This window comes from Pelobates fuscus, chromosome 2 (assembly GCF_036172605.1).
Source record: "Pelobates fuscus isolate aPelFus1 chromosome 2, aPelFus1.pri, whole genome shotgun sequence".
NCBI lineage: Eukaryota > Metazoa > Chordata > Amphibia > Anura > Pelobatidae > Pelobates > Pelobates fuscus.
The window spans coordinates 158,827,235-158,844,760 of record NC_086318.1 but is presented as its reverse complement, the minus strand read 5'-3'; the positions used below and the strand labels follow the sequence as shown (position 1 = coordinate 158,844,760).

At 41.8% G+C, this 17,526-nt stretch overlaps 1 protein-coding gene across 1 annotated transcript in view; it reads left to right on the top strand.

The window, feature by feature from the left end:
• Positions 1–1,524: 1,524 nt before the first annotated feature.
• ERICH1 (glutamate rich 1) overlaps positions 1,525–17,526 on the top strand; it is a 50,319-nt gene continuing 34,317 nt past the window's right edge. Inside the window, exons 1-2 of the mRNA XM_063442900.1 lie at positions 1,525–1,657; positions 15,319–15,474. Of these exons, the coding sequence (XP_063298970.1) occupies positions 1,624–1,657; positions 15,319–15,474 (190 nt within the window). The 5' untranslated portion in view covers positions 1,525–1,623. The remainder of the gene's footprint in view (positions 1,658–15,318; positions 15,475–17,526) is intronic.

The window sequence follows — 17,526 nt, the reverse complement described above, 5'->3', positions numbered from 1 at the left end:
TATAGACAAAAAAGTATAAGTATCATCATTACCAAGCACCTTTTTATAATAAATTCTCGCATTAACCATAAAATTGCAATTAATATCAGCGCTATAAGCGTAAAATCACTGCTACACGATAAGCAAGGTGAAATTAGGTTATGCTACCAGCAGTAACAATAACACATCATTGTAAAACTACCCTGTCGGTTAAATAAATGAAGGGAAATTACAGCTGTAGCTATTTTAGAACCAGACATTTTCAGTTGAATTGGCAAAAAAAAAATTTTCTGTGCTACCCAGTTCCATTTACCCTTATATGCACTCACTAGCAATCACAGTGATCATTGAATATACAGATTGTCCTGTGTTGTATATTAGAAACGATTCTTACACCATACTAGATTGGGCACACAGGGAAATGATCATTTACTGCAATGAAACTCCTAAACATCTGTTTTATTTTACTAGGTTATGCAATTGGCTAAGTCACATATTAACCCCTTAAGGACCAAAACTTCTGGAATAAAAGGGAATCATGACATGTCACACATCATGTCATGTGTCCTTAAGGGGTTAAAGAGGTTGTGTTTTTCTGCTGAATATAGATAGGTTTGTCTTATTCTCTGTTTTATATTCCTATATTATAAACCTTTCACATGCATACTGACAGTGGATCAAGGACAGGAGCTCATAACTAATTCTTGACTAAAACTGACACAGCCGGACTACCGTAGGATGTTGGGAGTTGAAGTCTGAAGACTGTTTATCCTGTATATAGGACATAGGTCTGGACTATTTATACCTCATCAAAGCCGGGCTGCCAAATCTATTAACAGCCAGAACCCATTAAGAGAAAACATCATTATTATAATGTTCACTATATTATGCAAGAGTCACACGCATGTTTTTGTAGAAAGACAAGTTAATTATCTAATGACAGCTAATTGATACTATATGTAATACACAGATACATATTATTGCACAATAACTACGGGGAATAAAAACACCTTTTTCTTGGAGAAATAAAAATAGTGAGTACAATTATGTGATATAACGTGGAGTACACTTTATTTAATTCAACAAAATGCGCCTTACCTTCCTCAGGGCTGACATTCTAATGCATTATTAATTTAGAACGTCCCAACTGGAATAATAAGGACTGATGTGTAAAGTTCGGGGCAGTTTGGCTGGTTGGTTAGAAGTTCAGTAGTGAGCCCTCGGATTGTCCCATGCATGTATGTTAGATTGCATGCTGCCTAGCATGCTCCACACATTCCCAATACGGTTCCAAGCAGCAGCTGTCAGAAGCTTGCTAAAACGCTCTCACTGCTTTAAGATTCGAACAATAAGCGCATGCGCGGGCTGGAGCATCGGCGCATGCGCATATATATTGTACATCCAGTTCAGACTGCCATTAAAGGAAGGTCGTCTTACCGGAGGACTTTTCTGCCATTGGGTGCAGTTCTCAGCCATTGCACTCTGTAAGAGGGAGCTGATTGGTGGCCTTGAACACTCCCCAGTGACTGTTTGTGAGTAGGAGGATATTGACATTCAGGTAGTGAGTGTCTGCTAGTTGGGGATCATGTAAAGTAATGCAGGGAGACCCGTGTTATCATACAGGGACCCCGGGCTGCCCGCCACATGGTCACTATGAAGCCAGCTGCTAAGCGAGAAGGTATAACACGTGTCTGTATGGGCATTGTGGCCTCGCATTGTCTATATGGACCACATTTTGTAATGTCTTGTGCTGTTTTTATATTTTGTTCATGTGGCCAAACAAGTTTGCATATTACATATTTTGTTATTATCTGGATTGTGTGTGTGTGTATGTATGTATGTGTATGTGTATATATATATATATATATATATATATAATGTTAAATGGCTAGGAAAGAAAATTGCTGTTTTTTGATTGGATTGTTATAATTTACCCACTTTTTAAAAAGCCTATAAAATTTGTGTCTAAAACGTGATGTCCTGTTGTAGGGGCATTATAGGCACCAAAACGACTTTACCAGAATTAAGTCACTTTTGTCTCGCAATGGGAAAAACTCCAAGGACACAGCAGTGTTTATGTTTTTTGCCAAACCACACCTCTAGAAGAGATTTCTCACTTAAAATCTTGGATTTTCAAAGTTCTTCACATTCGGCCTCATCACACACATGATGATGCAACCATATTCATTGGATTCAGTGCTCACCAATAAGATATTGTATATTTGGTGTCCTGCTGCTTTCATCCTTCTTGACCAGGAGAAGCTAGATGACGGTGTAGGTGTTCATTCATTTCCTGAGACAGTTAGCTAAGTGATCTCAGCCAATGAATGAGTAGCTGTACTAAATAAGATTATCATCTGCCCTTGCTAGCTATGAGGAGACTGGAAGCAGCGATGGTACCCAGTGGGATTTAAATAAGTAACAAACAATGCTACAATGGCTTTGCAGATTACACTGGGATAACGCCAGGCCACTTCTGCCGCCATAACCACTACAGCAGGTAAGTTTATACAATTATTATTATTTATATAGCACCATCAGATTCCGTAGCGTTGTACAATGGGTGGACTAACAGACATGTAATTGTAACCAGACATCTGGACGTACAGGAACAACAGGGGTGGAGGGCCCTGTTCAATGAGCTTACTTTCTAGAGGGAGTGGGGTATAGTGACACAAAGGGTAAAAGTAGCAGTATGAAGTAGGTTGTTACAAAAGTATTCACTGAGGAGTCATGGAGGGTGGGGGATGAAAACCTGCTAACCGTTTAATTCATATGATTTCTTGAAGAAGTGAGTTTTCAATGATTTTTTTAATGAGTGAAGACTGGGTGAAATTCTTACGGAGAAGGGATGGGAGTTCCACAGAAAAGGGCGCAGCCCTGGAAAAGTCTTGGTGGCGAGCATTAGAGGTGGGAGTACAGACAGAGGATAGACGTAGGTCTTTGGTAGAGCGTAGGGGCCTCGACGGGGCATATTTGTGTATTAGGGAGGATAGGTGGTTTGGAGCAGCATTATGTAGGGACTTGTAAGCAAGTACCAGAATTTTAAATTGAGCCCTATATCTAACTGAAAGCCAATGCAGGGAGAGACAGAGCGGGGAGGTGCGAGTGGACAGGAAAATGAGCCTCGCCGCCGCATTCATTATAGATTGCAGCGGTGCAATCTGGGAACATGTAAGACCACTGAGAAGGAGATTGCAGTAGTCAAGGCGAGAGTGAACAACAGCATGGACCTGCACCTTAGCCGCATCCAGTGTTAAATAGGGGCGGATGTGCACTATGTTTTTGAGATGGGAGCGACAGGATTTGGCAATTGATTGGACATGAGGGGAGAAGGAGAGATTGTAGTCAAAAAGAACACCCAGGCAGCGAGCCTGCGAGGTGATGGTAGCGCCGTTGACTTTGAGGGAGACAGACACGGAATTGGTAACACTTGAGGGAGGAAAGACCATAAGTTCTGTTTTGGACAGGTTGAGTTTTAGGAAGTGTGCAACCATCCAGTTGGAAATCGCAGAGAGGCAGTCAGAGATACGAGTCAAGATGGACGTAGATAGATCAGGAGAGGGCAGGTAGATTTGCGTGTCATGTGCATAGAAATGATAATGGAAGCCAAAGGAGCTGATGAGTTTACCAAGGGAGGCGGTATAGATTGAAAATATTAGTGAGAGGAAGAGCAAAAGAGGGAGACAAAGTGCGGATGAGATATGAAGGGATAGGATCACGGGAACCGGTGGTGGGGTGGGAGGACTGGAGCAGAGCAGAAACCTCTTCTGCTGTAGCAGGTGCAAATGAGTGTAGAATGGTGGAGGGAGTGGGGTTGGGTGATGTATTGGTAGGGAAAGGAGAGAACTTAAAGATCTCTTCTCTGATTGTAGAGATCGTATCAGTGACGTGAGATGCAAAGTTTGTGGCGGACAAGGTGGTAGAAGGAGGGGGAGTAAAAGGGCGAAGAAGAGCATCAAAAGTGTGAAATAGGTGTTTGGGTTGATGGGACAGTGTACTTATGAGGGTGTTAAAGTAATTGACTTTTGCAGCGGAAAGAGCCAGGCTAAAGGAGCGCAGCTTAAATTTATAGTGGAGGAAGTCAGATGCAAAGTGAAACTTTCTCCAGCAGCGTTCAGCAGTTCTACACATTTTTGGAGGTAAGCTTGGTGTGCCAGGTTGTAATTGGGGGCGCTTAATTAAATTCGTTTAATTGTAGGTGGTGTCATGATGTCCAGTTGAGAGGAGAGAGTTGAGTTGTAGAGTGAGGTTGCAGAGTTAGGCCAAGTTAGATTTGAGGTGGGTAAAAGGAAAGTTTGGTGGAGAAATGCTGGAGATCAAGGCAGTTGAGGTTTCAATGACCGAAAGTCTTTAAGAACATGTTTACCAGCACAGTCTATATCTTAGAAGTAAATGCATGTGTCTGTACTAGCACATAATAAACCCTTGCAGAAAACATTTAGGAGCTCATCTTTTCGTAACATAAGGGAATGTAATATACAGTGGAACCTCGGTTTACAAATTTAATGCGTTCTCCAGGACGTTTCTTATTGTAAACAATTTGTAAACCAAAACGCGGTTTCCCATAGGAATGCATTGAAAACCAATTAATCCGTTCTGGAGGGCAGAAAAAAAGTCAAAATGAGCTTGCGTGGAAACCAACCCACAATGCAGAACACACAATAAAAAGGCATGCAAACGACGAAGCTCGGCTCCCTACCTTTGCACAGCTTGAGAAATGCACCAAAAAGTCCCAAAACACCTGCAAACAATTTCCAGAATGGCTCAAAAAGTCGATGCAAAAGCCGCTCCAACACCTCCACACTCGACACCACGTGCTACCCACAGGCTCCAGCATGCAGGCGGCAGTGCTATAACCCTCCCAGGTGCAATGCATCCTGGGGAAACTTGCTTTGTATTGCAAAAAATTTTTGTAAACAGAGGCATTATTTTCAATGGATTTTCATTTGTAAAACGAAAATGATGTTAACCGAGGCGTTTGTAAACCGAGGTCCCACTGTAGTCCAAACACAATATTGACTGGCTAACTGCGACAGACAGATTTACAGAAATTGTGTAGATAATGCTTTTGTTGTGCACTCTCCTTTTGCGTAAACTAAAACCTTTCATACCTTATCTAAAATCACTTTCATGAATTTATTGTAAGTATTAACATACCGTATTTTTCGCTCCATAAGACGCACCTCACCATAAGACGCACCTAGTTTTTAGAGGAAGAAACCCAGAAAAAAAATATTCTGAACAAACTGTCCCATAGTGTTTCTTACTATGGGACAGTTTGTACAGAATATTTTTTTTCTCCCCTGTCCCATAGTGTCCCCCCCCCTTCCATAGTCTTCTCCTCTCTCCCATAGACTTCATCCACCCCCTCCCCATAGACTTCATCTCCCCCCCTCCCCATAGACTTCATCTCCCCCCCACCCCATAGACTTCATCTCCCCCCCTCCCCACAGACTTCATCTCCCCCCCTCCCCACAGACTTCATCTCCCCCCCTCCCCACAGACTTCATCTCCCCCCCTCCCCACAGACTTCATCTCCCCCCCTCCCCACAGACTTCATCTCCCCCCTCCCCACAGACTTCATCTCCCCCCCTCCCCACAGACTTCATCTCCCCCCCTCCCCACAGACTTCATCTCCCCCCCTCCCCACAGACTTCATCTCCCCCCTCCCCACAGACTTCATCTCCCCCCTCCCCACAGACTTCATCTCCCCCCTCCCCACAGACTTCCACCCCCCCTCCCCACAGACTTCCACCCCCCCCTCCCCACAGACTTCCACCCCCCCCTCCCCACAGACTTCCACCCCCCCCCACAGACTTCCACCCCCCCCTCCCCACAGACTTCCACCCCCCCTCCCCATAGACTTCATCCCCCTCCCCCTCCCCATAGACTTCATCCCCCTCCCCCTCCCCATAGACTTTATCCCCCTCCCATACTGTCCCCCTCCCCTTGTCCTATAATTACTTACCTGTCTTGCAGCGTTGGCCGGCAGCACAGGGCGCACCGCGGTAGTGGAACTTGAATTTCATGTTCCGGTTTCCGGCGGGACTGAAAGGAAGTGCGCACTCAGCTTGTGCGCACTTCCTTTCAGTCCCGCCGGAAACCGGAACATGAAATTCAAGTTCCACTACCGCGGTGCGCCCTGTGCTGCCGGCCAACGCTGCAAGACAGGTAAGTAAAGCTTCATATTCGCTCCATAAGACGCACAGACATTTCCCCTCACTTTTGAGGGGGAAAAAAGTGCGTCTTATGGAGCGAAAAATATGGTACCTGGAAACTAGGTAACACTTGTCTACCATACCATCTCCCAAATTCCACAGTTATTGAATTTCCACTACTTCTACAGGATGAAACATCCAGTCTCCCTTTCAATATTGGCTAAGTGGGTTTAATTGCAGTTGATCTGTTTGGAAACCAATATAGGCCAAACAACCCACACTCCCCTCATCATTAACCAACCTCTACCATAGCTTCCTTTCACATCCTTTCTATGTAGCCACAACCCTGTTCTCTCTATCCATCTTATATGGTGTTGCTTGTTTGGGAAGTCTCTGATCCTTTTCACTACAAAACTTGAATTACTCATTTTGTCAATCCACCTACGTAGCATAGATAGTGATGTATTCCTACAGCAGCACACTTTACTCTTCTGGTAACCTTAGCCACAACAATGCAAATACTACACAGTAGTAACCATTGGAAAAAAATAAATCCCTATTGGCACCTCTTATAAGTTCCGCCCCGCCCCCCCTCACATTCTTCAGTAAAACCTGCAAAAATAAAGTGTTTTAATTACCTGGAATCCAATACCTGGTAAAGATCCCAGCGCTGTCTTTCACTCCAACAACTGATACCAGTTAGGGCTTCGCTCGGACCAAGCAATAGCTTTTCATAGATAGTTTCAAGCTGAAATGCTGCACAGACTCTTACCACCATGGTCCCTTCTAAAAGTAGTCGTTGTGGTGGTTGGAGTAACTCTTTTAGGCATTTCACTACTCTACTACTTTTCTCAACCAAATAAATTTCTAAAGGATGCCCAATTCATAGTTCTCAACACCATGCAGAATTATTTAAAGCAGGTCTTCCATTTTAAACTTGCCTTGCTTCAATTTGTTCTTCTTCTCTTCCTCCATTCTAATACATTCTTTCTTTTTTGATCTTTCTCCTAAAATACATAAGGCAAAGTAGGAACTGCTTTGCCTTATGTCTTTTTTCAACACTTGACAAGCGACGGAGCTACCTCTGTCAAGTCTTGTTATTTAACCCAGCCGTTGCTAGTGGTATTATATTGCTCATTGTAAGACAACCTGTATGGAGGATCTCACGGGATCCTCAAATATTGCTAGTCCTGTACTCTTGCGCATGCGTGAGAGTACAGCATTGACGAGGGCTCCTGGCAAATGAAGCACCAGGTGCTAAAGAAGGAAGATGGCAGCATCAGGTAGAAATATTTACCCACCACTATACCCAGTGGTAAGGATTGGCTTGGCCACTCTTTCTCACCAGTGACAAGGGCTCTGGTCTTCTCAAGCTTCTTGACCGTAAGCAGAACAGTCTCTGTGGGCTCTAATTAGATGTGCTATCTCCTTCAGCTACACATGTTCTCCGTATAGGTTCTAAACAATCTGTTTGTGATCACCATTGGTTTTGAGGAAATTTTACTGTGATCTTCTCACTGAGTTAATATGTTCATCTATGTCTCCATTAGAATTCATCTCAAATATTGTTTTCTTGATTACTGGCGACTTCAGTGGGGTGACCGCTAGATTGAGCTTTTTTGACATAAGGTGAGGTGCTCTCGAAAGCATAGAATTACTTGTTAGCATGGACTACTAACCTTTTTCTCTTGTGTATTTATATCTTGGTTCTGCAAATACCTACACCTCGCAGACCCATTACTTTGATTGTGTTCAATGGTTGGTAGACTGCTTAGGAAAAACACTGTTTAGTGAAGGTTTTCCCTCCTTGGATAAAGTTTACTCTGTGATACAATGTTGCTCTAAGGTACCAGAGTAATTCTGTTTCATGTATTTAGATTTATAAGCAGTTATTATTATTTTATTATTTATATAGCACCATCAGATTCCGTAGCACTGTACAATGTAACGGTTAGACATTTTGGTGGACACTTCATTTCCCTATACTCTCAGGTAGTTGGCACACAGCAATTTAGGATCATTATAGGCAATCCGACACTATAGCAACAGTGAGACAATCAATTGTATGTCAGCTATAGTTTATTCCAGATTACCTAAGATCCTCCTAAAAGGATATTAATCTAGACCAAGATTTTTTTTTTTTGTCAATCTTTATTTTATTGAGGCATATATGAAGGGTACAGAATAAAGAAAGGGAAATGCAAGGGTATTCCACAAGAGATAAGGGTTAATACAGCGGTAACAGTGCTATTTACATTTCCGAAATATGAGTGCCTCATTTTTTATTTTTATAAGACTTTTAACAGAAGAATATATAATACCCCTTAAGGACACATGACATGTGTGACACGTCATGATTCCCTTTTATTCCAGAAGTTTGGTCCTTAAGGGGTTAAACAAGTAGTGTTAAGATGCAATCTAACAGGAACGGTCTTTTCATTGTATCAAGTGTCGTGGTATCTCACTAGGTGTCGTGGGCTCGTCTAAAGCGCAGTATGTTCTGTTGAACACAGGACATGTAGTTTCTATGACATCGTGGTAGTGCAGGCTAACCCTACTGCATAACATGCTATGTGGCTAGGAGATCGTTGCGGTCAAGGTGTGAGGTATAGGGTAGACTAGATCAACATTGAACGTTTAAACTATTAAACCATCTATTGCATCCATAGTATACCGTCAGTAGGTAACTGTATAATGCTGTAGTAAGGGCTTACTGCTTTCACGCTAAAACTGGTGTAGGGAAAAAGACAGGTAGAGTGTTAAGCGATTGAGTCCAATGAAATTCACTGGTAGCTGACATAGTTGTCTAGGAAGCAATGTCCCGGCATGGGTAGCCAGTAGAGTTTGGTAAACATGTTGAGGTACAGGCTTGGTTACCCACCAACCCTCCGAAGCCAATCCCATGCGCTCTGTTCCAGAAGACCGCAGAATAAACGTGGTTGCTCGGTGGGGGCTCAATTAACGGAAACCGCACGGACAGTCCAAGCTGTGCCCCAATGTGTTCTTGGCTGTAGGTGGCGTGGAGTGGGGCTGTGGGCCGGCAGGCCATCTGTCAGCCGATGCCCCTGCTGGGGAGGTTGGTGTCTCGAGCTGGTCGAGTCGGCAGGAGTTCGGTAGGTCGTTGGTATAAGGAGGGAGCACTCCAGCCCCAGGCCGGTATGAAGGCCAGCACCTGCAGGCCACAGACACGGTGTCTCATAGTTGAGGCCGGGTCTACCCTCTGTTGGGTGCCTTGGAGAGCTCGGGTGTTTCGCCGTCGCCTGCGACGGTTGGGCTTCCGGCGGTGTGGCTGGTGCCGTGGAGGTTTTCTCTGGGGGGCCTTCGGCCCAGGAAGGTGTGCGGTGTGTTCAGCGACAGCATCTCTGTGGGGATTACCTGTCTGCTGGCGTGGATGCGCCCTTTGGTGTTTCACCTCCGATGCTTCCGGCGTGGTGGGGCCCCCGGATTCGGGGTGGTGTAGTTAGGGGTGCCAAGTCGTCTCGTGGGAGTTTCCTTGGTCTCCCCTCAACTGGTTCCGCGTGTCTCACGTGCTTGGTTTTGCATGGTTCAGTTGGCTGTAAGAGTGCCATTAGCTTAGCCCAGAAGACATCAAAAAGTATGTCAATTGAGTCTTTCTTAGTTATGTCTGTGCCCAGACTAGGTAGTTGCTGCTCAGTGTGTTTTGTTAGGTCACGCTTGTCCGCCATCTTGGAGGCCCCAAAGCCTGCCTTGCTTAAGGGGTTCGCGGGCTTGGTCTGAGGGCGCAGGTCATGAGGTTCTCCGTCTGGCGGGGACTGGGATATCCCCCGCCGGTCCATAGGGGGGGGGGAGTGTGTCATCTTCGCATGTAGCTGGTTGCGATCGGAGGGAAAGCGGCCGTCCTTCCTATCCGCCTCCCGTGGTAGGCCTCAGCTTGCCGTGGCGGTGCCCGGTCATCCCGGGTGTCGAGTGCGGCATCGTTCGGTTCCGGCAGGGTTACCCAATGAGGTTTGGGGCTCTGCAGCCCTGTTAATACGCAGATTTAGGGTTCGTGTCGCGGGAGCTCTAGCAGAGCACGTCCATCCAGCTCGCTGGTTAGGCTCCGCCCCCCCCCCCAGATTTTTTTGTGTGTATATACTTTATTTATTATTCATAATCTGTAATTTTATGTCTGTTGCATATTTCTTTTTCTTATATTTTGGAGGGAAATACCCCCCCTCCCCCTCCCAATTTTGTTCTGTAAATACTAATTTCTTGCACATTCTTTATTAACCACGATATTTTAATGATTTATTAAACGATAAGTCTTAACCTTGTTACCGAGCATTGGATCTAGGCATTAAACTATCCATTATTCATGCACACCTATAATCACTCCCTCCAACCACCTGCCACGGTATAACCACCTCATTATACTCATCTTCCTAATCTTTAAACACCCACCTTACAACCGCTTTCTATAGATTCTTGAACATGCCTCAGATTGGTCTCAATCTAAGCCACCAAGTTCTTCAGCTATCTGGGTCTATGGTCCAACTTTAAAATTATTCAGATGTGGTTCTATGTCCAGTATGCTTCTCCCCAAACATTGTTTCTCATAAACTCGGGATGTCTTCACAAACATTATTATTTACATTTTTTGAAAGTGCTTGTAGACTTCATCAGCCAGTCCTCCTGCTCATCATAAATGAACTTCATCTGCATTTTCCTTCTATTACAAGTTAGATAGCCAAACATAAATAGCATGAGACCAAAATGTAAAACGGAGACACACATTTTCCCATTGATACATTGACATATCGTCCAGATTACAAATTATAGGCTCAAGCAGAAATAACTTTTGTTTTACTGACAAAAACTTACAGACATTAACTTTCCAATTTGATCTAAATTGGAAGTAACTTATGCAAGTAAATAAATTAGATGTAATTAACGCGATGTCTGTGATACTTCCAGGTGGATGAAAAAAGCATGCCAAACTCAAAGATCTTTCTCCTCTAATGCACCTGTCACTACTAAGCTAATAACTGTAGTGACAGGTTTGATGGTTACACGAGTAACCAGATTTGGCTGTCAGTTCCGAGCAACATAATTTAGACTGTGATGTTTGTCATATGTGTCACTATTTAATCATTTTTAAATTGTCCACAGGGAATAAAAGTACAATTTATTCTGTAGATATTGTATGTCAAATAGCGAAAACACAAACACGTGAGCTGTTGGCTAATGGAAGATGTGATGCAAAAAAAAAATAGAATTTGTAATATGTACAAAGATCCATTGCAATTTCTACACTGCTGTCCCTCATGGTGACTTTAAAGGTGAAGAACCGATGTAATTGTAATACAATGTTAGCCTTCTGTTGGCATCAGTATATGTTACCCATCATTGCAGAAACGTAGAACACTTTTATTATACAAGGTTTTGACAGCCATTTACCAAGCACATTAAATGTTTCTTTCAACTTGACATATTTCCTTGTCTTGTACGAAATCTAAAGGTCACTTTTACTAGATGATTATCCTGTATATTTGTTGGTTTTCTTTTTGTTTATTTTTAACTAGATCATTCAGCATTTCTCAGGACTAATAAAAATTAAAATCGCACAAGCTGCATTTATCTCTTCTTGCAACTGAGAGGCTTCATTTTGTCTGCCAGTCATTGGTTTAAGCTCTGTCATTTGCATATGTCAATCAGAAATAATGCTTTCATATTGTGGTTTCTTCAGCACACATTTGCTCGAACAATGTTTGAGATGCTGCTATTCTATCAGAAAAAGGGACACCATATTCATTTCATCTCTTTTAATTGGTTTTAGTGTCTGAAGTAGTCTGACATTGTCCCTCTATTCCGTTTTAAATCCGTAACTTCCCATAACTCTTCCCCCACTGGAGCCGTGGATAAGAAAGAGAACACATTTTCTTCTTGCCGTACCAATCCATACCTGCAATAGGCACTGTGATAGGTTGAAAGCAGTCAGCTGATATTCTCAGCCAATCAAAGCCACCCATTGCTTCCTCATTAGCCTGAGCAGCACACTGGGGAATAGCTGCTGGTAACTTTATAGCAATAAAACTTTAAAAACAGTTTAACACATGTTCTATGAAAAATAATGCAAATCAAACAGGCAGGATAATGCAATTTTTGGCAGTGGATGGCTTGGTTTACAGACCTTTTGAAGCTGTCACATTGAACACATTGAATGTTTTTCTCTTCAATAAAGATTGTGGTGTCAAGATGGTTCCAGTACAAACTCCAGAACCATTCCAATTGACTGCCTGGCTTCTGAAAGACTGATTTTTTTTTTTTTAAGGCATAAAGGCTTGGATTACAAAGTCATAGAAACTATGTTGAAATCTATCGAATGATCCACTGCAATAATTTTTCATGTGGAAGATATTTCTCAGTTAGAGTATGTCACGGAAGCTCCCGTGCCACAGCCTGCTGGAGAGGCATAACAGCTAGCCTCCTGCCCACAGACTATGGGCCTTGTGGCGGACCACCTGGTAACCCGCCTGGGTACCTCACATGGATCCAGCTCCTAGTGGGAAGACCTCTCCTCCAAGAGCTCCCTCATTTAGGGCCCCCACCCAGCGCTCAGGGGTGGGGGCGAGGAGGGAGGACAATAGGCCCCGTCCCCCCCCCCCATTGTTTTTTAGGGCTCCAACCTGCTGCTCAGGGGTGGGGGCCGGAGGCGGAGAACAATAGGTTCCCTCCCTCCCCCCAAGTAATCTTTACTTAGTATTAGTAAATTTGGCTGAAAGACCAGTTTAGGTCGTTCAGCCTTTTGGTAGATAGCTCTACCATGGGAATTAGGGAGTTATCTACTAAGCGGATGCAAGATGCAGCCGCGGCACGAATAGGATCGGAGTAGGATTGGAGTTTCAAGCGTAGGAAACCTCCATAAGACAAATAGTCCCTACTTTGTCTTAATTTTTAAAGAAAACTAGAGCAGACAGGAAGAAATGAAGAACAGATCTTGAGAGAGGGAGAGCAGAGGAATCGATTAAAGAAAGGTAAGTTTGGCATGATAGTGCCGCTTTTAAAGTTAATTTTCGAAGTATTTAGTGTCTTGTGTATGAGAGGGGTCTCCTACTCAAACCAGGGTGGCTTTGATTTAAATATATGATTCTAATAATATTTGATATTTGCAACTATATGAAAATTAACGTTTGGGATTAGTTTTAGCAGTTACATCAGAACTGATTATGTTTATTATTAGAAATACATAGACAATGATGACATTTTTGCAAGGTGAAATATCTCCAGTTTAATAAGTAAATCACTCAGAAAAAAAAAAGTACCTAAAGTAGAAAACGATCATTTTGTATGATATTTTTTCCCCCCTGATTTATCAACTGAAACTTAAACTGTGTCTTGATATTCTATTTTTTAATCTGTCACCTTTTATATCATCCATGTTAATGTTTGCATTTCTTTCTTTCTCTTTCTTTTTTTTATTATTTTATTTTTTTTTATGTACCTTGTTTCGGAGGCAACAAAACATTTGCAAATTCCAGTACTTTCTAAATACCCTTTTACAGGAGTTGTAAATAAGCAGTGAGAGCGTTAAATGTCACCAGCTGCCCGGGGAGATCAACAATTTAGCTAAGATGTGAATGAATGGAAAACCTATTTTTGCTTCTCCATAAATTTCCATAGAAAATGCATTGAGATATTTCAGACAGGCTATTTGTTAATTTGCAAGATCTTTTATGGGTCGAAATCTGTAATAAGTGACTGTGGAGAAGGAATTGTTAATATTGCCATTCATTTGAACAACTTTGTGTTTACAAAATGGGACTCTCCTGTGACAATATAATGTGGGCCACTTGACCTTATTCCATGCCATAGTGACTATTCATTCAGATGTGCCTTTCTTACTCCAATTCAATTAACAGGATAATGATACTGGGAATTCCGTTCTTTTGTAATACAGTGGAAAAACCAGGAATATTGTTTCATTTTGTAAAAGTTTATTTTTTTTTTTTTCACACTTGTCCAATTTTTTTTCTCCATGCATTATAGGCGGTAGTATAGCACGGGGAGCTGCTCAGTCCTGTAACATAAAATATCCTTGATTTTATTATTATTATTTATATAGTGCCAGCATATACCATGGCTCTAATGCATATTAAAGGACCACTCTAGTGCCAGGAAAGCATACTCGTTTTCCTGGCACTAGAGTGCCCTGAGGGTGCCCCCACCCTCAGGGACCCCCTCCCGCCCAGATCTGGAAAGGGGAAAGGGGTTAAATCTTACCTTTTTCCAGCGCTGGGCGGAGAGCTCTCCTCCTCCGATCCGCCTCTTCTCCTCCCCGTCGGCTGAATGCGCACGCGCGGCAAGAGCTGCGCGCGCATTCAGCCGGTCACATAGGAAAGCATTCATAATGCTTTCCTATGGACGCTTGCGTGCTCTCACTGTGATTTTCACAGTGAGAATCACGCAAGCGCCTCTAGTGGCTGTCAGTGAGACAGCCACTAGAGGAAAAAGGGGAAGGCTTAACTAATTGATAAACATAGCAGTTTCTCTGAAACTGCTATGTTTATAAAACAATTAGTTAACCCTAGCTGGACCTGGCACCCAGACCACTTCATTAAGCTGAAGTGGTCTGGGTGCCTAGAGTGGTCCTTTAATATAAGAAAAGGTAAAGATAGTAATTCAACATGTTGTAAGCTTAACATAAACATTGTAGAATGTGTTTAAAAACGAATGAGAATAGTTATAACCATTTTCATTGTCTAGTTTAGAGGAACCACCGTTGAGACCACCAGGATCAACATACTTTTGAATAGCATATTCTTGCATGTCACAATTCATTTCAAGAGATTGACCTAAACATGCTAGTTGGCTCAGCAAGACCCTGTAGACATCAACTCTATGCCAAACTGTTGAGTGCAATTAGTCATTTTATTGACGTTTCCATTTTGCTGTAATTGCATCAAGAGCATGGTGGTTAATGTTAAGGAGTCTGGAAACTCAAACTACTTGTTCCTCTCAGCAAGAGATTTAGGTTAACAGTTGGCATATTCATCTGAGGGATTCAGTTCTATTTCTTTACACAGGTCAAATAAATCTCTACAAATTGGGAATACTATTTTGGGTGGGGTTTTTTTTGTGTGTGTGCTTTTTTTATTTTCCATTTAAACCAACTTTATTCCAAATATTTTTTTCTTACAGTAGTTTCCTTAACAATACTTTTTTTTTTTTTTATCATTAGTGTTTGTATCAAAAGTCCTAGCAAGATTATATCCCCGTGAGGATCCACCTACTCCCAGCTTGCCAGTCTCCCCTCTCCTGTCTGAAAAGGCATCAACGTGCATTGCAGAGGAAGATGATGGGGCAATAGCACCATCTCCGACAGAATGCTCACAAGGTGATCGTATATTCAACTGAAAATATATAATATAAATGTAATGTGTGCTTATATCTAAACACATAGATTAAGAGAGAATTATTTTTGTTTAGAAGAGTGTTTATTTCCATTTCCTGCAAACTGTTTAATTTTATCAGCGATGCTGGCTTCAGTATAATCTATTTCAGCGTGAAGTTTAAATAAGACGTCATGTCTGATACACAAGTGAGTTATGTATAGAAGAACAGTGATTGAGAAAACACCCCTGAACATTGACTATGTAGCACATAGTCGAAGGTTGCCATCCGTTCTTCCTGACATGTATCTTTCATCATTTGTCTGACTTGTCATATTATGCTTAAAAAGCAACCATAAAAGAAACTAATTTTGGCATATAAGCAGATCAAATTGTTCACAGAAATGACAAGTTTTTAGGACAATAATGGGGATTGATGATTCAAAGAAAACATTGTGCAGACGAGACAGGATGTTCCTGGACTGATAAATTGAGCATTTCAAAGCTAGAATAATAGAACTACAAATGAAAAATGGGTGATGGCCAAATTTTTCCCTTTCCTGTTTAATACATTGCAATATTTTAACTCCATGTTTAACCCCTTAAGGACACATAACATGTGTGACATGTCATGATTCCCTTTTTATTCCAGAAGTTTGGTCCTTAAGGGGTAAAACAACAAATCCAAGTACTCTTACAGTTTTACATGAATGCAAATTAGTTTGCTTTAAATATCTTCATGGCATTTTTCTTTATGTATTGTAGGGCTTCGTTTCTTCATAAAGAGTTGTTGAGTCTGTGTTGCAAAACACCACCACCATATTGATTTGTTCATGTCTCATCTTCTCATTCTGCTAGCTCGGTGCCTCACATAATGTCCATTTTTATGTTTACATAATGTCTGCAGAAATAATTAAATCAATATGGACAATCCATGTGACTTTACAGTATATTAAATAGTAGTTTGATTTTTCTTGACACGCACGCGCGTGCGCGCTCAGTCCTTAAAGGACCTGTGTAGTGAGCCAAAAGGCCAATACTTTTTTATTTTATTTACTTGTTTTATGTTTGTTTTCAAATGTAAGCTGTCTTACAAACTTAAGTCAATGAAGTCATTTACTCATTTGTCTCTTTATCTCTGAAATTATTTAAACGCATTCAGAGAAAAATAGCAGATTGAAAAATCTCAGAGATCATTGAGCTGCCAGCTTTTACTTTACCATGAGGATTAAGTGGACTCTAAGAACTCTTCTCTTGTCATCTCTTTGTGGATATTAATCAAGACAATTTTGTTAAAGTTGACGTGTTTCTCTTTACTTCCAAACTTGATTCTGTGTGAAGTGCTCATCCTTCCTCGGGATAGTTTCATCTTTTTTTATAATTTAATTCAAGTTGTCTGAAATATCGGATTGTCAGATTCAGTTTTCTGGTATTTTTGAACCATAGATTATCATACAAGTCCGTTAGCATCTGTATGCATTATTCTATCTAAAGGACATATACAACCCATATCATGCTTATTTAGTAGATACTTAAAACTAACCTTTCAGTGGTAAGTTTGTCATAATCTTATTTGTATTAAGCGCTCTATATTTTATTGGTGCCATATAAATAAACACTAAAATCGTCCACAATGAAAGATAAATGTGTCACTTATTGGCCCAATAAATAAAAGGTAGGTGGAGCTATACACAAAACTATACTTTCCTATGGCTGGGTGGAACAGTAACCTTAAACAGAGAGGATAAATACAACCGTGTAGACGTATAAGATGTCTGTCCGGAAAAAGTCTAACCATTGTTAATATGGCAAAAGCTTTTTGCGCGACATCGGTGTAACCTAGCAGCCAAGGAGAGTGGACTGTAATGCACATGCGTGAACAATGACGATTTCACAGTATCCGTCAGTCAGGGTGCTAGACGCCATTGAGTGAGCATTCAAAATGACTGAACAACAAATCTGCATCAGATTTGTTGCAGGAATTGTTGGAGGAATGCACTTGAACATTCCTCCACGGTAACTGTAAAAACTGGTGAGTATCAGTGCTCAATATCTAT